General features: G+C 36.2%; 1 protein-coding gene across 4 annotated transcripts in view; it reads right to left on the bottom strand.

Annotated features, from left to right (window-relative positions):
• axo (axotactin) overlaps positions 1–24,346 on the bottom strand; it is a 608,064-nt gene that overhangs the window by 44,936 nt on the left and 538,782 nt on the right. For all 4 annotated transcript variants that reach the window (XR_010858480.2, XM_067135240.2, XM_067135242.2 and 1 more), the window contains exons 26-29: positions 21,220–21,385; positions 15,556–15,734; positions 7,463–7,559; positions 1,344–1,540 (exon numbers count right to left, since the gene is read on the bottom strand). Coding sequence is in view for 3 of the 4 variants with exons in the window: in XM_067135240.2 (XP_066991341.1) it covers positions 1,344–1,540; positions 7,463–7,559; positions 15,556–15,734; positions 21,220–21,385 (639 nt within the window). In the remaining variant the exon portion in view is untranslated. The remainder of the gene's footprint in view (positions 1–1,343; positions 1,541–7,462; positions 7,560–15,555; positions 15,735–21,219; positions 21,386–24,346) is intronic.

Below are 24,346 nucleotides of genomic sequence, written 5' to 3'. Positions count from 1 at the left end.
ATGGTCAATATGAGAAATGACTGGTGGTTATGTTTGGATCATTTTGATGTCCCCCTCCCCGCATGTTATACATACCAGTGATTTCAAGGATGGTGAGTAGCTAATGACATCTATCATGCCATCCCATTTCTTTCCACAGAGCCTTCAAGTGAAAGCTGCTGGCTACATTGAGGTGCTGGAGACAGTTGTGAAGCCCTGGAAAGACAGTGTTCACAATGGAAGCCTGTATGTGTTTTGGAACGGTTTTGCATCTGTGCATAAATCTGTGACAACACATGATTCGATGGCGGCCACTCTGCATGACCACATCACACTCAACATGTAGCCACATAACTTGCCAGAATTAAATCCTCTAGATCATGCATGGGGCAGACTAATCAATATTCCCACAATAAGACTAATTCGGCCACTACCTGAGTAATGACCAACATTATTAAAGACCATGAGATTTGCACATGTCAATGCTTCCGGTTCCACACTAGAACCATTAAATTTGGTTACATAGAACAATTCTATACTCCAATCATTACTGCATCTATTTACCAACTGTTTTTTTGCTATTTGCTTTACATCGCACCGACACAGATAGCTCTTATGGCGACGATGGGACAGGAAAGGCCTAGGAATGGGAAGGAAGCAGCCGTGGCCTTAATTAAGGTACAGCCCCAGCATTTACCTGGTGTAAAAATGGGAAACCACAGAAAACCATCTTCAGGGCTGCCGACAGTGAGGTTCAAACCCACTATCTCCTGGATGCGAGCTCACAGCTGCATGCTCCTAACAGCACGACGAACTCACCCGGTATATACCAACTTTTGTATCAGTATATTTTGTTATTTGACAGATATGGTTGGTTTTCATTCTACCTCATTTTCCTTTCCTTTCTACAAGTTGATTTACGTCGCACTGACACAGATAGGTCTTATGGTGACGATGGAATAGGAAAGAGCTAGGAGTGAAAAGGAAGCAGCCATGGCCTTAATTAAGGTACAGCCCCAACCATCTTCAGGGCTGCCGACAGTGGGGTTTGTATCTACTATCTCCCAAAGGCAAGCTCAGAGATGAACATCTCTAACCGCATGGCCAACTCACTCAGACATTCTGCCTCTAATATGCCCTCAAATACCTTATGCGTCCTGTAAATATGGCACCTGGTTTCTTTTTTCTAGTTGATAATATTCCTCCGTTAATTTCACTTCCTGAATCTGGGTAATCTGAAGACAGCATAAAACATTATCTATTGCATTTTTATCATTTCTTAGCCATTTATAATTCATATAAATATTATGTGATTGTAATTGTTTCACAATTTAAATGTATACAAATGTTGATATTTAACTTACAGGCTTGTATCCTGTCATTTTAATGCTTGGATTTAGTACTGGATCCTGAAAATTAGCCCCCTGTGGCTTTGGCCACATGATAGCAGCCTCTGCTTCTTGTTCCATCCGTCTTTTATGTTTACGATGAGTGCGATACACTTCACAGAGAGCACCCAAGATGATAAGTACAAATATACAGGTCATCACCAGGAAGATAACTGAAACAGAAGGTAAGTTTTGTGGCATTACAATTCTGTAACTCACCATCTTAATAGTTGTAGCTAATTTCATCCATTCTTTGATTCAGTTATGCAGAGCTAATTGTTTATGACAATTATCTACTTTCTCACACTAAAGTAAAAGCAGTAGTAAATGCAAACTTTGAAATGATTTGCACTTCTTCTGTGTAATAAAGTACAATGTAACTGACACTTGAGCATCAAGTTTTCAGAAGGGAAATGGAGAGTTGTGAATACATAGTGATCAGCAATAACTTGGATATCCTTACAGTGATTACTGTGAAGCTTTTCAGGCCATGCAAATTGATACACAGATAAAAGTTAAAATTTTAAGAAAAGTATAAGGTGGGGAAACTTTGGATTAAGAATGACAGTCTAAAGCATTTCAGAACTGTTAAATAATGGAATTGCTGCTACATCAGTCCTCTGTGCTAGTTAATACAATTATCTGGTAACACAGCAATATTTCTTCAGCTTATCCCAGGTATTTCTGGGATCACTGGAGCCACCCAGGCTCAGTTTAGTTTTGGCTTGGCCATATGCCATATGCCCTTCCTGATGCTGTGTGATTCTTGAGATGAAAATCTCAACCAAGGATCAGCCAGGATTTGAACCTCAGCCTTCCCAGTGGGAAGCCAGCAGCTAAGCCACTGAGCTGATCACACCCCTTACCTAGTAACATATCACACCAAAATAAGCTGGTTGGTTTCTTTTTCTAGTTGATAATATTCCTCCCTTAATTTCATTTCCTGAATCTATGTAATTTGAAGACAGCAAAAAAAATTATTTATTGCATTTTTTGGAAAAGAAAAATATGTGGACGGCAGCCATAAACAAGTCAGACAAGATAAGCTGACCGATATTACACTATTTTTCTCAAGTGTCCCCTGAATGTTGCCATTGGCGCTTTTTTTTTTTTTTTTTTTTTAACTACCACAGAAATATCTGTAATTTACCCCACCTGGTGGCCATGATCATTAAGGCATCAAGTCTATGCGTTCGGACACTGTGGTTAGCTGGTTCGAGTTCTGTTGGTTGAAAAAATTGTCACCAGCAGAATGTTGGCTGGCAGGGTAAGAGAGGTGGTGGTATACAATAGTTTCTAATAGCCAACACTTCTAAATGCCAAAAGCCTGGATTCAGTTCCAAACCTCTGCACAATGTTCACACTGCATGAAGGCATATGACACTGTTGATGGTGATATGTCTCTCGGATAGAGACATTAAACTTGAGCAGGCCCCTTGGTGCTATTCAACAGGAGTAGGCTGTGTGCCAATACCAGATTTCACCCTTTTTCTTCCTACTACCATATATCATGTCATTCATTTTATCTCATTAATGACTCTGATGAGGTTGACATCAAGAAGGCATCCAGTCCTAAAAACTCGCTACAAAGATTCATTTCACTTCATAACCGACCCTGTATAGAAACGGGAAAAAGGTTGAACATACAATACAGAAACATTTAAAATTTGATTGGTGTGAATCCATGCATCATTTACTTTCTTGTTCTCTGTATGTTCCTTGTGATTTGGATCTCAATTAATAGGATCAGTTTGAAACATTTCAAAAAATTAATAACTGTATTGTTTAAACCCTCACTTATTGTATTATACACTGGAGAAAATGAAATCCCAACACCAATAAGGAGTTGAGCTAGATAAACGAAATTCAGGTGGAGTGTTTGCACTTCTGAAAAATGACACCCATTCAGATCTGCACACTTGTCGAAAAAGAGTGGTGCCAGTAGCACCACCATGACCTTGCAAAGCAAGTTTGTTTCAAATATGCGCTGTACCCTTTATGAGTGTTTAGTCGTCATCCTGTATTGACGCTGTGTAGTAGATGTGAGTCAAAGGAGACAAAGTAGGCAGTATCAGTAGCTTGCTGAGTTTGAATGAGGCCGTGTAATAGGGCTACAAGAAGGTGGATGTTCTTTCCACGATATTGCAGGAAGACTTGGCAGGTATGTATCCATGGGGCATCGATGATGACAATAATAGTCACGGGAAGGCAGTGTATCAAGAAGACTGGGGTCTGGCCACACACGGGCCACTATGGAGAGGGAAGATCACCGTATTTGCCGCATGGCTATGGTGGATTGTACTGCATCTGCAGCAGCCATTACAGCATCAGTTAGCACCAGAGTGACAAAGCGAACTGTAACAAATCAATTACTTGAGGGATGCCCTGTAGCATTCATGCCACTAACTCTGAATCACTGCCATCTGCAACTTCTGTGGTGTCAAGCTAGAGTTCATTGGAGGGCGTACTAGAGATTTATTGTGTTCTCAGATGAGAGCTCTTTCTGTCTTGGTGCCAACGAAGGCTACAGTTTGCTAAGGAGGAGGCCAGGTGAGTGCCTGGAAACAAGTTGTCTATGGTGTCAACACACTGGACCTACAGCAGGAGTTATGTTCTGGGGAGAGATTTCTTTTGACAGCAGGAGCACTCTTGTCATTATTGATAGGAGATTAGTACGTTAGACTGGTGAGTGAACTGGTTATTCAGCCATTCATTCACAGTATTCAAGGGTTGGTTTTTTTTTTCCCAACAGGATAGCGCTCATCCTTATACCGTGCTCTACAGATAGTTGACCAGTGGCCCTGGCCTGCAAAGTCACCAGGCTATTTTGTGGGATGGAGTTCCACGCCTGTTGAACTTGGTCAGTCATATCAGAAACAGTTAATGCTGATATTGGATGATGTTGGATTTGTCATCCCATAAATGCTTTCAAAAACTGAAGATGTTACAGATGTGGAAATAGATATTTGAAAACTCCTTTAAAAATTTTTTTTTTTTTTTTTTCTGATTTGAGGAAGACTGTTTCTCACATGTACATTTCTATGCTGCATGGTCATCCTAGCCCCAAAAGGCAATAACACAAACGTGGTTTACAAAGAGTTTCCAGGGTAAATGAAACTCAGTTTGTCGGTGAGTGTTTATACTTTAGGAATCTTCAGATAATGTCTTAGTACAGTACCAAAGAACGATTACTTTGATCATTTTACGAAATACACGTGAGCAAAGCCGTGGGTAACTGCTAGTTATAAATAAAATAGTAAAAAGTAAACTCTTTACTAATATAAAGAACAAAAAGTGAAAAACAATGTGAAATAATCACATTTAATAGTAATAGCATATACAAAATTACTTATATTTTTAAAAGGCATAAATTTTATATAGTGTACAAAACTATGAACGCAAAATTGAAGATTTTTTATAATACTCGCACTGTCAATATAAGTAATAATGTTATTTATTGCAGTCAATGGCCAAAAAGTTAACTTTACATGGATAATTTAATATCTACTGTCTTGTGCATGTACTATTTTATGCTTCCTTACTGTAAGCTGTTATTGATTTTGACCTTTTTTGTACAGCACTGAATGTGATACCTCCACATTCTCACCCATATAGTTCATATACACACTCGCTGATGGGTTCATGGAATAGCTTAAGTGAACATAATTTGTGGTGAAAACCATGGACACTTAAATCTGGTCACTGCACGTCTTACTTCATAGTTCGCTCTAGCCTAGTCATGGTATAACGTGGCATCTGAAGCATTAAATTGTAGGTATACATGGATCAGTTTCTCTTTTTGTCTTTGAATCATTTGATCCCACACTGCTGTTGCTGATAGCTGGAGGGGATTCCTCAGATTTTAAAGGGTTTCTTTAACCATGAGATAGGCCTATACAAGTTTGAATAGGGTAATCTTTGATGCGTATAATGCTTTTTTCAGAAAAATCGCCACACATAATAAATATTTGAATTGAGGCCATTAGAACTGCAGAGGCATATACGCCAAAAACTAATTTAAAGTAAAACGCCTTTAAGGGTTTGTTAAGTATCATACAGAAAAACATCTACTGTACATACATATTAAAATATTTGATTAAAATATTGTACACTGTTCAGAAATGAACCAGCAGGTAAATTACAGTAAATTACAATTATAAATAAAATACAATTTTATAGATATTCTAGGTTTTTAAACACTAATTGTATACAGGCGGCCTTTTTCTAATGTAAGGTATGCCTTTATGTGTGTTAAGAATGAAACTGTTTTCTTGCAAAATGGAAATACATACTGTATAAAATTAAATATGAGAAGGCCATTGGTGCATACAGCTCTGCTATCCTAAGTGCCACGATTCAGGAGTTTATAAATTGAAATGTGAAGGATGCAATGCTAGTTACATAGCCCAGATGGGAAGAAGTTTCTAATAAGGTATCAGAAGCATGTTAAAGCTAAAAAGCCCATGAGTGAGCATATGTCAGATTTTAATCACTCATATACTTCCCTAAGTAAATGATTTGGTTATTTTGCATAGAGCACAAAAATTCTCAAAGATATCTACTTTCAGATGGACCAAAAAAGTAATATGAGCTGGAACTTAAATGAAATTTCCAAGAAAATGAATATACTTCATGAGGTGTTCTTATATATATATTTTGCTAAACTAGTAAAAAAATTCCATTCCTCTTTATCTTTTACTCCTCACCTTAACCACCGCTTCTGGTTTCCATCCGTAGCAACATGCCTCTACATTCAAACTTAATAACATCAGTTTAGCATCAACTTGGCAATGTTTACATATTAAGCCTCCATGAGATGGAAGTAAAGATGATTTTATGTCTATTACATGTAGCCCTGGTGTATATATCATTAATTTATTCTGTCTTTCTTTTGTTTTCCCAGATATTAATCTGATGAATGAATACATGTACATTTCACAACAATATTTTCTGTATTGATAAAATAAGGGAACATGTTTGTTTACTAGTGTTATTGATGGAACATTTTACTATTCAAAGAAGATTTAAAACTCACGTTACTGAGGATAGACATTCCAGTGATCTTTCAGATTATTTTATTACTTGTGGACTTCATTTTTAATTATCTTTTTGGGTGTCCACTATTTTTAAAAGAATTTTATAATAATGTTGATGCATTTTAAGATTCGTATTTCAGGTTTTATACTGGATGTATAAAGATGTAATTATCCTATTTTATAATAGTTTGTCATTTTGTCATTTTAGGATTTTTGTGTTAGGACTTGTTGACCCAATATGTTGGTTATAAATTAGTATTCTGTCTTGTTTAACATGTTATTTTAGCTTCTGAATCTGTCTTAATTATTCAGCTGAAGAAGGCCCAATTAGGGTCAAACATATTCTATTATTAAATATTACATGAACTATATTTAATTGGTGGATTGAGCTTTTGTGATTTCTTTGGAATAAATTTTGCCTACCTATAGTGTAAGTCAATATGGATTAGATCATGAAGTTTATCACGTGTAATATTAATGTACCTTCTTGTGTATATTTGAACCTGTGACCAGGAATAATAAAATAAATATGTTACCTATACAATTGCCTAGCCTAAATTGTATTTCTCTAAACTAATGTTTTCTTGGTTTTGGGATTTCATTTTCTGCCAGTATGTTAACCAAACTGAAAGAAAATTACTTCCTCTTATTTCCTCTGTGAGTTCAAACACTATCCTGGTGAAGATGAGAGTGTGGATGGGATGCTCATGCTCGTTATTTGCTTCCTTTGACTTATACACCAAATGCCAACTTGGAGCAGAGCGCTGCTGAGGTGAGGCAGGGTTAGATGAGATGAGACGAGCACACTATCCACACTCTTGTGCTTGGACTGTTTCGGGTTAACTCGTCAAGTGTGTGGAACTATCCTCAGAGTGTTAGTGATTGTGAAGGTGTTGGAGACACAGGGAGAGGATATGTGTGCATCAATTAATAGTTACAAGGGATAAATTTGGTTAAAACCTGAAAATTATATTTATTACTTTCTTCCTTTCATCAAATTTACCTCGATTGGTTTACATTGTAAGATTATTAGACCTAAATAAACAGCAGAGTACCTACTTTTACTAGAGCCATCTTCTTCAGTTGATGAATCTGAATATAGTGACTTGTATGGAATTCGTTTGGGAGGATCGACATTCCATTCTTTGTTCCTACCCTGTTAAGAAAAAAAAAACCATTCTTTAACATGAATTCCATTATATCTAAATATAAAAAACTAAGCTTGCAATAATGCCACATATTGAAAAGGATGGAATTTCTGTACACTGTGGTTAACATGTAACAAGCCTGCTAAAAATAGGGCTATATTAAAACAGTCAAAATCTGGGACATATTAAAAAACAATATTTAAGGAGAACAATGTGATAGACATACAGTACATTAATGAAACTGATGAGCATCCCATATCCCACAGATAATTAAAGTACATTTTTCCTCAGCATTAAAAATAAATACAGTCGAACCTCCCTTCTGCGGACACCGTCGATTCTGAGGAAAAATGTCCGTTACGAGAGGTGTCATCTAAAACAAGTTTGTAACAATCGGACATTTTAACAGCAAAGAACATCTACTTTAAATATAAGCATACATATCTTTATTTTTATTATTCTAAGTCATTTCTGTGTTAACATTTTATAGAGAGTTATTGTAACTGATTTTACATCATTTACAAACATTACAGCTTTGTGAAGTAATCCATTGTTACTCATGTTTAACAGACAACTGAAATGCTATGGTATTTCTGTCTCACTAATTAGTACCTGTACTGTCTTTTCCTTCTCAAGTTGACTACCTGAGCTTGACCTTATCAGCGACAATCCGAGTTATGAATAGAATGATGCAAGAAGGAAAGAAAATCCCCAGGTAAGTTGTGAGTCAACAGTCTCTGGCAGCATTTCTGGGCAATTAGAATTCTCGGAATAGGTCTGTACACCACTAGGTAGAACTGCATTCTGATGTACCTCCTCTCCCCCTTGCTCGTGAAATAGTATAAACATTCAAAAGGTATTTCCTTACGTCTGAAGAATGGTTTTAAAAGAAAGGATGACATGTGGTCCAGCATAATAAATTGTCTGGCAACGTGTGAAGTGTCCGCTTAAGTCAAGTGCACGGGACAAATTACGATGTCCGCTGTCCAGAGTTCGAGGTGTCCGCTAAAATGAGGCCAATTTAACACTTGTCTTATGTAAAATAAAATCGGTTCCAAGGAAAATTGTCCATATAGGGAGGTGTCCGCTGAATAAGGGTGTCTGTTAGGGCAGGTTCAACTGTAATTATAATGAATGTTCGGACTGTTAATGCACAGTCTTCATGAATAATGACCTAAAACTGCATACCAAAGTCATGGTGTACAAAGCTGTTGTCATTTCCATGCTGCTTTATGGCTGTGAAACTTGGACACTCTATTGCCGTGATATAAAAAACTTGAGCGCTTCCACCAACAGAAAATGACATTCATCTTGAATATTAAGTGGGACTATGTGACCAACACGACAGTTCTCGACAAAGCGCAGCTAAATAGCAGTGAGGCAACAAACATCGCTCATCAACTGAGATAGTTAGACCATGTTCACCACATGGGTGATACCAGGCTTCCGTGCCAAATTCTTTATGGTGAACTTTGCTCCAGCAGTAGACCTCATGGAGCCCCTCTTAAGCATTTTAAGGACCAACTGAAACACATCATGAAGGCACTTGGTATAGATATACAGACATGGGAAGAATGTGCTGTGGACCACTCACTGTGGCGGAACACTACATCCACCGCTGTCAACTTGTTTTGTAAGAGAATGCTGCAGAAATCAAGAGGCCAAAGGACAAGCAAGAGAACTCCGTCAATTACAACCCTGCCCTCCTCCATCCATTCAGTGTGATTTGTGTGGGCATATGTTTTAGCCAGGATTGATCTGTTTAGTCATCATAAACACATCCATAAACTGAGTTGAACTGGTCAATATATGCAGGAAGAAGTTATATATACTCAGATCGAGTTACAGCAGACGATCATACTGCCAAGAAATAGTCACATTTTGTTGGCTAAAGTGAAGAAGGGCCAACCTTATCTTCACTACTTTGGTTACTTTTTAGAACTATGGATTCATCAAGTAGAATCTTATGGTGAAATTGCATACATGATAAGGATGAAAAATTAGCTTTAAGTGTTACACTTGGTTTTGTTGTTAATGTCTGTCTTGTTCCTTTTGTTGTTTCAAAATGAATTCATGAGTGAAAATAATATGCTCAACTTGAAGCATCAGTCCAGGGAACACAGAACAAAAATCCAGGATGTGTAGTAACCCTAGCTGAAAACTTACAGTGTAAATACATTAATATAAAGCAAATTTGTTTAAACGTTTATAAATCTGTAGCAAGTTTGCTGAAACCTCCACCTATCAGATTTAAAGTATATTTAATTTTCACTTCAATATGAGGTTGCAGAAAGTTTATTTCATAGACAGTGATCCTTTTAAGCATATTACCTAAGCTAGATGTTTTCATAGAACATAAATGTTATTCATTGGAGACTGAAAACTTACTTTTTAATTATCTTATTGTTGCATAATATTAATGTTTCTCATTAATATCTTGGTCCTTGAGAAATAAAATGTCTCAGAAGAAGCGGAAAGTGTCCATTAAAGAAAGAAAAATGAACCTACGGCACATACAGTCCATTAAAGAGGATGACCTGTCAAGATGACTGTTGTCCAGTGAGATGGCCTGCAGATATTGGTATACCATATGGTCAGCATGGTGGTATCCTCAGCTGTATTCCTTGGATCAAGTCTGCTGCCTCTCATATCAGACAGATCCTTAGTTCAAACCTATGGGGTTGAGTGAGTCCAGGATTAAAAGCCTCCTGTGGGTGGATGGGAGCATTGATTACATCCATGTGTTATGCCATCTATTGCATAGGACAATGAACTATGTGTATGCAGGGTTTTGGTGCCTTTTCTTTAATAATAGACTTAATAATGTAGAAAAACGTAAGGTCATCATCTGAAACAAAGATTTGTATTTCACAACAAACAGCTATGAGCATAGGTCTTTGTGACCACCAAGCTTAGGTGTGCACTAATGGGTAAGTGACATATTCCTGCTCTTACATTGTGTATGCATAACTGATAGTCAAGGAAAAGGTTATTATTTTCAGGAGTTTCATTGCAGTTTCTGCTTAATACAGTGATCTAAATCGTGTATCCAGTATTGTGTCAAAGTGTTCAATTGTTACTTGTGTGTTTTCTATACATACATCTTATTCAAAATGACAAGCAGAGCACAAAATATTTATAGACATGATTATAAATTAGCCTATAGTGAATGAGAATTCTACTGAAAAGGAAACTTGATACTCATTGCAGGTATTTAACTATAGTATAATATAGTTATTATATTAATGCATTTCTTTTTCACAACCATTAGTCTTATATCTTCTCAGATTAGAAATGAGATTTGAAAAATTACAGAGCCAGGTTAGATATAGAGTACAGTATTTAAATTTTACATTATAGAATTGTCTTAGTTTCAGAACAACCCCAGAAATTCGAAAAAAAAAGGTATTACATTTAATATGCTTATCTTCATCAATTGCTATATTAGTATAGGATCCATGTAAAATATTCGTAATGTAAAGTAGGCCCAAATGTTCAAGTGGCGCTTAGCTGCATTGTGCATATCAAAATATGCTAAAGAAATAAGCGTCAAGGAGCAAACACCTTTGTTTGGTGCTTAACTGATTGGTGCATAACACCTACAGCATAATTTATATTTTGTCTAAGTGTTATTATGAAATTTCATTCATGATAATGTACATACTTCACTTTTATGTACATATTATGGATCTAAACATAAAATATTAAAGTATAATTATCAAGTCCTTCAGAACCAAACATTCAATGCTAGGGTAAGAAATGTTTACAGAACTTCTGATGCTTTTTTCTCTAAATTTCATGTATGGTGCGTAACCAGTTGGTGCATAACACCATCCATGTTATCTTCTGACTGTCATAAGAGAAACTTACTCACAGGCTATCGACTAAGAAGTATGGATTGACCACTACAATGCTTCTAGCTGAGTCTGACATTACTTCAGCTTACTTGCATCAGTCTTCTTGCCTTCTTGCCCATCTTTCCTATCTAACCTCATTTTAGTCATCTCTTATTATCTTCTGTCTCAACAGTACTAATTGTATGAGGCCAAGGGAATCTTTTATTTTGATTTTTATTCAGTAATAGTTTAGAATGCAAACTTAATTGGTAAGAAATTTGTATTGTTTGGACCACAATAAGGTTTTGTAGTGAGAGCTGCCTAAATCCTCATTGCAGAATCATTGTGTGGGTAAGAAGAAGATACTTGCTGCTTGGAGTTGCATAAAAATCCAGGCTCTCGATATTACTAACATACTGAATTGAAACTACTGGGTCCAAGATCTGCCTGCTTATGTTGATCCACAATATTGTGTCTCTATTTTGTCCCTTAACATGTTGAGCGCGACATGCCGCCATAAGGCGACGCATTTGACTTAAAATTTGAAATTGATGCCACCATATGTTGAGACACAGCTCTCAAAATCTGAGTTGGTGTGACACCATATGGTAGAACAGCAAAACTTCAGGTGATATGGTGTTGAAGGTCAGCTGTACCATCTCTGCATGTTACATTGGTACTACATAAAGAGCAGAGTACATGGCTCATTCCAGTTATGTATCTCTACCATGTGGCATCAAATAGCATCACAGTATTCTTTTAAATTTACTGACTGGCCTATGGCAAATCTTGCAATTACAAACATGCCAAATACTGTTGATTCCTTGTTCACATCTAAATTAGCATGCTGTATGCAGAATTATGCATAAATAGTGGTTGAAAAAAAGTACGATGAATCAACGCATCCCACTGCCTACTGTTCTGACAATTTATGGCTGGTAAAGCCACAGATATGGTATCAATGAATTTAAGCCATGCAACGACACAGGCTATGCCTACAAAACAAAAGTATACACTAGTCAAGATACCTTCAAAAATCACATTCCACTGTAATGGAACTTATGGACCCATATCTGCACAGTGATCACTTTCTCTGCAGTGATAGTTACTACACATCAAGTAAGCTAGCTAGATGCTACTGGACCATAAAACAAACGTTATTGGCACCATCAGGACAAATAAAAATGTTGCTTGCTGATGCTTGTTGTTTAAAGGGGCCTAACATCGAAGGTCATCGGCCCAATAAAAATATTAACTCTCTTGGTGCCAGGCGGTAGTGCAAGCATCCGCCCTTTAAATTGCCAGAGCCGATCTGGTCGGCATTTAACAATCCAGTCGGAAGTTGCCAGAGCCGATTACATCGGCTGGCTTAAAATTCTGTGATATACATAATTTTGAGGCAACCTATAGTGATGTGCATACTTTTGTTACAACCTGTAGTAAAGGGGCTACACGTTATTGTGTGCCTGGCCTTGCTTTGGCAGTTCTAAGAGGGTGTTATACCTTTCACAAGAGTCGTTTCCTGTGTTTAGAAATACCGCTAACCAGTCAGTAAGAGATTGCTCCTTGCAGTGAGTGGATTTGTGACAGGAAAATAGCATGTTGTTCAAGTGATATTTTTTCAGCAGGTATTGATCACAATAAACTAATGCAGTATTTGGAACAGTGCGATGTTAACGCAGATGATTTATCGGATAGCGATAGGGAATTTAGTTCAGAGAGTAGCGACGAAATTATACTGGACACGTCCGCGGAATCACCGCAGCTAAAGAAGAGACGTTTAATTGTGTCTAACAGCACTAATCTGAATATAGTGGTAGATGAAACTAGTGATAACGAATATGATAATGTCTCTGGAGAACATTTTGTGGAAATTTGTCCCAATGAACCCGACAACATTCCTCAACCTCCTGTCTCCTTCAAGGAAGTTCTTGGACCTAAACATGTCCTACAGTCTGATTATCCGCCCATATCATACTTCAATTTACTTTTCACTTAAGCTCTGCTAAACCTTATAGTCACATATAGTCCTCTATCATTACCTAAATGCTGGTCTCTGCGGGCCAAGTGTAGCGTACCTGCCTCTCACCTGGAGGTCATGGGTTCGATTCCCGCCCAGGTCAAGAATTTTCGCTTGGTCCTGAGGGTTGGTTCGAGGTTCACTCAATCTAAGTGACCCTAAGTGATTGCAATTGAGGAGATATCTAAGGGTGAGAGGGCGACCCCGGTCTGGAAAACCAAGAATAATTACTGAGAGGATCCGTCCACTGACCATGATTCACCTCGTAAACCGCAGGTACCGAACTGAGCAGCGGTCGCTTAGTGCCATACATTTCTTAATTTCGTAAATTCTGTTGTATTGTAAAATTATTTTTCTAATATATACTCCAACCGAAAACGAGAAACTTTTTTTTCTGAAAACAAAAAACTGTAATATCAACTACTATTTTTTACTTATTTAATAATTCAGAATTATTTTAATACTGTGTTGTCCACACGTAGAAAATTTGTTGTCAGTATTTGCCAAACATCGATACATACATGCAAATTTTATCGTTGAGTAAAATTGTCTTGTTTTTACTAGTGACATATGTTTGAATTTTTATTTTTTACGTTTTTATTTTTCTCATTCAAATTAGTTATTCTATAGAATTGTATTTTGAAATACGTTATACATAATTACATATATTCTTTTGTATCGTAAATTATTTTTGCAAAGTAGATATTGAGAGAGAAAGTGCGAAAATATTTTTCTCTTCCTAAAAGTAAATGCTTTCGACAACTATAAATCAACAATAAAATGTTTTTGACTCTTTATATCACTCCAAACCAGTCTTTTATTCTACGTAGTCGATATGTAGAAAATTTCATGCCGGTATGTGCTATACACCGGCAGACATATGCAAATTTTAAAATACATGTATTTCCACAGAAAATGGCCTGGCACTTTACAGCAGTAGAGTGGAGGTGGAGCTCTGGCCTCTTCCAGCTGATGGGGAGCGGCCGACCAGATCAGCTCTTGGCTCCAAGAGGGTTAACCAAAGGACATTGTAAATGCAAAGCTGAAATAGGTTAATGTGAGCATACTTTCAAGCTAATTAATTCTTCTGACTTTGTCTTCACACTCTATGCTTCATAAACACTCACAATACATCACACTATCAAACACCACAAAAACATGCAATAGTGAATACAGGTGCACTGCCACCTGAGCACAGAGACTTCTGATAAGAGAGCAGTGTTATGTAAATATTGCAGATTTTGGGCTGGGAAGATTTGGAAGTAAGGAGACGAATAGCTCAACTAAGTGGAATATATCAACTTGTGAAAATTTAAATTTATAATTCCACCTATTCCTAATTTCAACTATAGTTTAACTATATAGTTTAATGTAGTCTTATTAATAAAGATGATTATAGTATTGTAAAAGTGGAATTATAAATTTAAATTTTCACAAGTTGATACTTTTTGACAATATGGGTTCAAATATGAAATATCACATGAAATAAGTGCAGTGTTTCGAGCTGTCAGTGGAGAGATGGCTTGAAATGACATTAGTAGACAAATAAGCTTGAGTGGAGGTTTTAAAAGTAGGAAAGATCATAAAATGAAGATAAAGTTGGAATTCAAGCGGACAAAGTGGGGCAAATAGTCCTTTATAGAAAGAGGAATTAAGGATTGGAATAATTTATCATAGGAGATGTCTCATCAATTTCCAACTTCTTTGAAATTATTTAAGAGAAGACTAGTTAAACAACCGATAAAGAATCTGCCACCTGGGTGACAGCAATAAATGCAGTTGATTGATTGATTGATTGATTGATTGATTGATTGATTGATTGATTGATTGATTGATTGATTGATTGATTGATTGATTGAATCAAGTATTATATTTAAACAAATTGTAACTGAATTTATGAACATTACACTATTTATGGAGAATTTTTTATATTCTAGGTACAGCAATGTAAGATACACAGACTAGATTGTCTAGTAATTTTTATACTGTATAATGCATGAAACAAATGAAACGAATTTTATGATTTTTATGATTCTTTTAATGTTAGAAAAGCACAGAATATTGGAGTAGAAGAGACAATTGCATGAACTGATTTGGAGAGTTTATATGAGGAGTTGATGATTGCCACTGCCACTCATTTATACTTACAAGACTTATATTAAGCGATGGCCCAGGCCTCGGCTTATGAATGACATCAAATACAGCACACTGAGCAATTCGGACTCCAGGAGCATTTGTAACTTCAACTTTTTCACTATCAGCCTTGGTAAACAACATATATTCTTCCACAGGTTTCATCACTTGGGAATTGACTTCTACAAATACATCTGTATACAGATACACAAAAAATATTTTAGTAACAGAAGAACATTGCAATAGGTCTTTGGATTTTACAAGATTATTTAATTTCTTATTAACAGAAACAAATGCAAATAAATTCATAGCAGAGAGATGAGAAATTTGATTTCTTACAAAAGAACTATTACTTCCATTTTAACAAAGCTGATGTCCATACTCCCAACACCTGATCTAAACAACGAAACTAACAAGTTTGTTCACTTGGACACCAAGGCCACCTGCTTAGCAAACTTAATTGGTGTTTGCCTCCTAAGCTCAAGATTGCAGGACTGAAACTTGGCACATTTGGTGGGAATTTAAAATGCTTAAATTTGAGGGCCCTGTGTCAACAGATTTATTGGCACACTAGCATATCTACCCGTTCTTTGCACGGGAATTGATAATCGATTTCACGATTTCTTAATGAATTTATGCAAAGCTACCATGCCTGTATTCAAACATTTAATATGGCATGTTAAACTGATATTCTTTTCACGTGGCAGTAACGTGAAATACGATAAAGGTCAACAAAGGGACAGAATGGGCTAGATCACAGAGTTTAATGAACAATACAGTTTCTGGTCCAAAGTTGTGCGTAATTCTCCCTATTTCTCGGTTACATATTGTTGTTCATCTCAAACCGGGAGTGGCTTAAGACTCATGAAACCAATCGTTGACAATAACCTCCCTTATTGTAATCTATAAGTTTCATTTCTGTATTGATATTGTACACAAATACAATGAGAAGAAGACTTCCACCTAATCAATACTTATTTTATTAAATTAAAACTACAGGACCGGTTTTGACCTTTCTAGGTCATCTTCAGCTGGTCACAAAATCACATATAACATATCATGCAATCACAAAACATTAGTAGATCTAACAAAGAATGTCATACAACAATAAGATGTCAAATTATACTCATGATTGGGGGCAATCGTCAAATTGCAAACTTGGTATACACTGTCTTATCATGAATAACATATACAGAAACACATTAATAAAAGTTTGGATTGTTCATAGGCATGAGTTTTTCTGAAATTAGGTGCTAGCTTTGTAAAACATGTATGGTAACACAGAAAGAGCATGTGCATTGATCACAATTTGTTAGTCCTAAACCTTCAGTTGTACACTATGATAGAATCTTGTTGCCCAATATAGATTTGCTCTAATTTTTAAAACTAATTAGCTCTGTCCTTGAAGTCTTGGGAAATAAACATTACTATGAACACTTAATGTTAACTGTAGAGATAAAACATGTGTTAAAATTCAATGACCTGCATTGTAGGTATAAATTACACTTTAAAATGTCAGGTTCTCAAGTATGAGTTTTGTCACCATATATATACAAAACATAAGAACACATGTCAATTCTGAAGAGAAATATTTGAGATTGTGTGAACTCAGTTGAGACTTGAGTGGAAAATGTAGATTTCTAAAGTGTGCACACATAAAGTCCGTGCTGTTTGTGTTGGAAGGTAAGTCATAACGTGCTTTGTTGAAATATGCTATGTGGCATTTTACTGGAATAGAGGCTCCTTCCCTTCACAGTTGTGTATGGATGTAACAATTATTGCTGTTGTTGATTTGATGTTGTGTGTACCTTGGGAGCACGTTGTGCACTCCCTTATTATCTGTTCTATCGAAGAGAGTAAAATGGCTCCTTAGTTAAACCATTTAACCTGTAATCTGTGGTGGGACGGAGAACTGGAACTATGGGAAATATAAATTTTAAAGGTTTCTTTATTTAATTTAACGTGTTTGAAGGATTTTTTGTTTGTTTGTTTATAATATTTTGTATTGTGCGAAATGAAGAAATAAGAACTCTGGACTCTGCTGGAATTATTGTTATGTAACTGCAAGAAATATTAATTTAAATATGTTTGTAAGAATTATTTGAAATTTTTTTTTTTTTGTTATTGTATGGAGAAGTAGAATAACTGAAGGAATTTTTTTTATGTAACTCATCCAAAGGTTGATTTGATGTTTGCAATGTGATTTAAAAATTTAAAAGGTTCTCTAAATTGAGGCATCCTGTACCACACGTGCAGTTTCCAATGATGAAATATTTATAGAACTTGTGTAATTGCTAACGATCTTAAAATGACCATGGCGAAGGAACGGGAATCTAGTGTAAGTCTGATCTTATTGGTTAATTGTGATCGGGCCATTTCCGGTCTTCTGCCGGCTTCGGAAAAGTGATGCGTGTGCTCGGCATCATTTATATCTGACTGCCCTAGCGAGCGTGTGTTTTCCTTGGGAACTCCTGTTTTTATTGGTATTATTTCTATGTCATTCTCTATGTTTTCTGATTTTGTTTGATTTAATTTAATTCCTTTTGCGTTTCGATATTTATTTGCTTAATGTAATTTTTAAAAGTTTTAAATTTAACGTGTCCAAGTTTGCTCTAGATTCCCGTTGCCATAATTTCAATTTTTTAAAAATCTACTTTTGTTTTAAACTACACATTTTAATGTAGCATCACCTTTCTATGTTAAATCTAGTTTTTCTCTAAGTTACTTAAGTATGTCTTGATTCCGTGTCGTGGAACTGTATTATGTTAAGGTCTTTTAAACACCCTTCACTTGTGAATTAAGTATCAGTTGCTATGTCATGATCTTGTTTCTTGTAATATTGGTTTTGATTATGTTAACATGATGAGTTTCGAGGTGAAGATTGTAAACCTTTTCTCCCCCATAATGCCATAACTTTCCATAGACCTTATAGGGTTCCTGCACCTTCCACAATCCTTCTTAGTTGTCATTTTTAGGCCTGTAAGTGTTCCCTTGTATATGATTTTTAATTTTGTGCACTGAAAGTTATCCGTCATGTTTCCATGCTCTGATGTGAATTCACTGCCACTGCGTCATTTTACTATTTCCTTATTCACATTTGATGTCAATGTTTATTAGTATTATTATTTTCATGTTATTATTATTATTATTATTATTATTATTATTATTATTATTATTATTATTATTATTATTATTATTATTATTATTATTATTATTATTATTATTATTATTATTATTATTATTTTCTGTACGCATTGTCTTGAACCAACGCTACATAACCCAACTCAAAAGTTAAATTCCACTTATTAAACAGAGACAGTTAATATTTAGTCAAACCATTCATTCCAGCCTTCAATTAAAAGACTAATGATTATGCTACTTTTGCACAGTCAAAATACCATGGCCTTTTAAATTATTATCAGATTATTAATTGTGGAATTAAAACAAGTAAAAATCCCTAAAATTGTATTGAAGAAGAAACCAAATATCAGGATTTGGGAACTGGAGGAGGAGGATAAAAGAATGGCATTCCAAGATTGGATAAAAAGGAAGTTGCCTAACACAGAAATACGAAGTGGAGAAGAAGAGTGGGACAATTTAAGACAGACATTTGTGGAAGCAGCAACTGAGGTATGTGGGAAAACAAAAGCAAAGTTTAAGGGAAAGGAGACACGGTGGTGGCCAGACAAAATAAAAAAGAAACAAAAGAAAGGAAAAAGGTGAAGAGAGAAATGGATAAGGAAAAGCAAAAAACGTACAGAGGGATGAGAATAAGATAGAAAGCTTATATGTGGAATACAAAAGATTGAAACTACAAGTAAAGAGGAGTCTGTCTGTCTGTTAGGTCATCAGCCCAGAGGCTGGTTGGATCCTCATATAGCACCACCAAACGTTATGCGGTTATAAGGAAACCGCAAAAACCAATGGCAGCACCAAAATGAGGCGTACTAGGCAAGACGAGGAGTGAGGTAGTTTGCCATTGCTTTCCTCACTGGGTCAGAAAGTACTATTGCAGCACGACTGACCCTGTGAGCAGCACCTTTCATAACACTCAGATGCACTAGTCGTGCTCTAAATGTCATTACTCAGTACCACACATACCCCAGCAGCTTCCATATTGTCACAGCCATGGATGAGACTGGGACTTCGGTGGAAGCTACACTTTACTCTGGCCTGTGCCAAGAGGTGGATACAAAAGTACTGTATCCATCAAGAAATGGCAGCAGGCAAAAAGAGGAGTATGAAGGAAGAAAAGGAGAAATGTTGGGGAGAGTTTGAGCAAGATAGTCAAGGAAATCAGAAACTATTATACAGAGTAATAAAATCTGTAGTGATTATTTGGACTTGGAAGACTGTGGGGAATTTTGTATGTTCATGTATTAATTTGGTATGATCATGTGTTTATTTATTTATTTGTTTGTTTGTTTGTTTGTTTGTTTGTTTGTTTGTTTGTTTGTTTGTTTGTTTGTTTGTATTTTCTGTGTGGGAATATTTGGAATAGTTTGATTAAGAAACTGCTTCAAAAATTATTTTATTATTGTGAAAAATTAATCTTAAAAACATTTAAAGGTAAGATGAAATATTTGTGAGACATACTGTGGCACACGCGCCAAATCGGGTAGGATGCTTCCAGGAGTTTCCGGTTGCATCATATTGCATTAGTTTGGAAATTTCTCGATGTTACAAGAGGTACTTGATCAGCAGATAGGGCTGAGCCCTTATTGGTCAGAATAAAACTATTTGTGATTGGCGGATGAAGGAAAAGAAGGGACGTTTAGTGGCTTCCGCTTCGAACCCTAGCATTGCCATGTCCTGGGGCCATCTGGTGGCGAATGAGCATACCATTTTCCACTTCTATTATAACGTCCAAATTTAAAGTGTCATTGTTTAAGAAGCCTTTCTCGTGGACAGTCAAGATTTCTTCTGAGGACGCAGAGCACAGTTCCCTGCGAAACGTTAAGAATTTCACCTTATTTACTTGACATGGCATAAGCGCAAAATCCTATACAGTATGATATCTTTATATGTTGCCAGCTTAAAACTTCTTGCATTGTTTTTGATTCCTAAAGATTTTTTGGTACATTTAAATGATTCATAAAATTCATGTTTGAAAATTGTACACAAAGAAGGGAATTTTAAATCCCTTATAAAATTTGAAAAAAAATATTCCCTAAATCTTATAAATTGAAAATAAGATATATTTCCAGAAGATGAGAGAAAGGCATTCATTGTAGAATGTTTTAGCTTTTAAAGAACTTATACTATTGAACTGATGTGTCACAAAAGCTAAGTTGTATTTAAAGAGTAAATTAAACATACTTTGATACTATGGAAACTGTAACTTTGTTCTTAAGTTTTGTTGAACTGCATGGAAATTGCAGCATACTACTGATACTTTATGCTGCTTCATTATGCTGATTAATGATTTTTACATTATTTCTTTCACATATGGATGAAGTACAAACAAATAAAAGGCATTTGCAGTATACACTACAATTTCTCTCATTTACAGTTTCGATAGTTTCGATACATACACATAGTTAACTTGTTTATCAGGTGTTGATAATATTTTGTCTTTTGAATTAGTTCATTTTAATTTCTTATTTAAATATCCTGGAAACAAAGTACTCAGCCTCTTAATAAAACTAAAATGACACACTACAAAATGTAACAACATACTTGAAAGGCATCCATTAAATCCCTTGTATGATGTAAAACGTGAATCATTGGCACTAGGTCCCCCGATCCGCACCTCATTAACTCTCTGGTCTGTAACTTCTGAAGCAGCATCTACTCCACTCTGCATAACAAGAACTGGATTCACTGCTACACGTTCACGATCGATCTGTAAGGCAATTGTAAGAGTGTGTGTTATTATCAGTTAACAAAGACCACCATTAAGGCAAAAAATTACTTAAATGTGAGCTATTATTAGTTTGGATGTTCTCTATTTCAGGAGGTTGTTACTACTACTACTACTACTACTACTACTACTACTACTACTACTACTACTACTACTACTACTACTACTACTACTACATTCAAGATTGATGGGACACAGCCATTAGAAGTCAACAAAGATGGAAAATAATATCTACAGTCCATATATCCCCTACTAACTTGATAAATACCACTCAAAAATGTGGAATTTGTGGGGTTTGTGGCCAGAGCCAGGGGCTTTTGCAACAGACTCAGAATCAACAAAGATGTTCTCTAAACCGTTGCCCTCACAGCACTAAAGTGATCAATCATGATCTTGGGACATCATCTATATGCATCTTCATCTTTAATGCATTCTAGTGCTGCAATTCAGAAATTTCTCACTTTGTATTTTATATTTCACCTTAATTCATAACAGCAAAACCCTCGATCGTTAAGGCATCGAGTCTATATGATCTGACACCATGGTTAGTTGGTTTGAGTACCGTTGGTCGAAGAAATTTCACCATCAGAACAAATGCAGTATGAAGCAGAAAATGTATAACTTTGAAGAACAGTGGGTAATTTCTTCATTCTGACCATTATCAATTGTTGCCATACTCTTCTCTGTCCTCTGTCTCCTCTCTTTCATCTACTCACATCTTTCTGAAGAACAGCACAGCTTTGTCCTTGGTAAACCTTGTTTAACATGTCTAACTGTTCTAATACACATAATCTCTGCAATAGCAGATAAATTACAACTGTATGTAATCTATGTTGATCTGGCCAAAACATTTGACTCCCTTGAACCATTTCCTACTTCTCCATAAACTTGCTAGCAGATTTAACATACATGGCCCTGTTCTCTATTTAATACAGAGCTTCCTGTCCAGTAGGCAACAGCAAGTGGTGTTCCCAGGATCTATACTGACCTGGCTTCCTGTATTATCAGGAGTATCCCTAGGCAGCATTCTTGGGCCTCTTCTCTTTGTACTCTGTATGGATGACATAAATCTCCGAATCTCTGTACTCAAGATTCGTTGTGTTCTCTTCTCCTGTTGGCTAATGACCTCAAGATTTTCAGACAAGTGTCCAGTCCTGGTGACAGTGCTGAACTACAGAACTTTGTGAACTCATAAGCTAATTGGTTCAAAGAAAGGAAAATATCCCCTAATATTAAAAAGTGTTTCATTGTGTCTTTTTCATTACTGAAATCCAGAATAGAAAGATTTTTAAAAAATTCAAGAAAATTCACTGGGAATGGCTTCTTTAGGTATTATGCATAGGGGCAAAAGATCTCCTCAGGTCAACACCCCGAATAAATAGCATTAAAAAAAATTCTTTTTACAGTTTGTTTTACGTCGCACTGACACAGATAGGTCTTATGGCGACGATTGGATAGGAATGGCCTGGGGGTAGGAAGGAAGCGGCCGTGGTCTTAATTAAGGTACAGCCCCAGCATTTGCCTAGTGTGAAAATGGGAAACCACGCGAAACCATCTTCAGGACTGCCGACAGTGGGGTTCGAACCCACTATCTCCCGGACGCAAACTCACAGCTGTGCGCCCCTAACCGCATGGCCAACTTGCCTGGTAAAATAATAAATTAGGTATAATGCACATGATAAATAAATCACAATTTCTCCCAGCATTGAAAGCAAAACCTTGTTCTATGCATAAACATTTTTTTCCTCTAACTGTCGGGTTCTTCAGTCTACCAACTAACAGTTATAAATTACTGAATCAAAATTGAAAAGAGATGGTTTCAGATATTACAAAAAACTTAATCTTAGCATACTTTACAGATTTATGGAAATTAAATATTCCAATGCTTTGAAATTAAACTTTACATCATATGTTCTAATATTCCTCAACTAGCAAGATACCCGTGCTTCGCTATGGTATTATACTGAAAATTATAATTGAATGCTTATTGTTTTATATATAATCTGCCGAAATTTGCGATCTGACTCTTTTTCTGAGAGAATCTGCCAAAATTCACGATCTGACTCGTTTTCTAATAGATTACAGCAAGTTTCCTCCCATTCAATCTTTCCTTCCAGCAATCGATTTCGTACTTCTCGGGCTAGGTCCAAGTATTCCACTCCGTCAGTTGGGTCCCTAAATCTCTGCCATCTTTTCCTATAAGCATTTTTAATATGGATCAAATCCTTCAGGAGATCCAGCGTGGTGTCGTCTTGGGTGCCTAGGCAGTAATGAACCCGCGGTCGGACTGCATTCTTAGTCATTACCCGTCCAGGACCCGTTTCCAGCATGGTCCGCACATTTGACGACGGTCCAGAACATTATTATTATTATTATTATTATTATTATTATTATTATTATTATTATTATTATTATTATTATTATTATTATAGATGTTCTGGACCCCACAGCAAGATGCAAGACCGCTACCTGGTGGTAAATTACATCTGCTGCCATTGTCATTGTTGACAATGTGACCAGCACCATTGTCACGCGTAGGCAAGTGTGCGGGATTTCTGGCAATACGAATGACATACTTCCGTGCATTATTGACCTTATTATATAAGTGAACAATTGGACGGTCAATCTCATTCCTATCATTTATTTCAAATGTGTTTAAATTTTTATTTATATGCCAGGAGAATCTACTGTAATCTAAGAACGTTCTCCGAAGGAAAAGATGGCTCTTGAAAACGAACCCAGTAAAGATTAAAAATCATCGGTTTATGATCAGAATAAGTACATCGAAAATCTACAGCCTGTTTCCAGTCATTCGACAGGGTCAGGAATGGAATGAATAAAGCCCAATCTAGCTGCGACAATAGGAATTGTGCCGGCTGCTGAAGTCTGTCACAGTCCTCTGGGGCAATGATTAATGAATGACAAATGCAATGAAATGATATT

This window comes from Anabrus simplex, chromosome 1 (genome assembly GCF_040414725.1).
Source record: "Anabrus simplex isolate iqAnaSimp1 chromosome 1, ASM4041472v1, whole genome shotgun sequence".
Taxonomy (NCBI): domain Eukaryota; kingdom Metazoa; phylum Arthropoda; class Insecta; order Orthoptera; family Tettigoniidae; genus Anabrus; species Anabrus simplex.
This window is presented reverse-complemented; position numbering and strand designations above follow the sequence as displayed.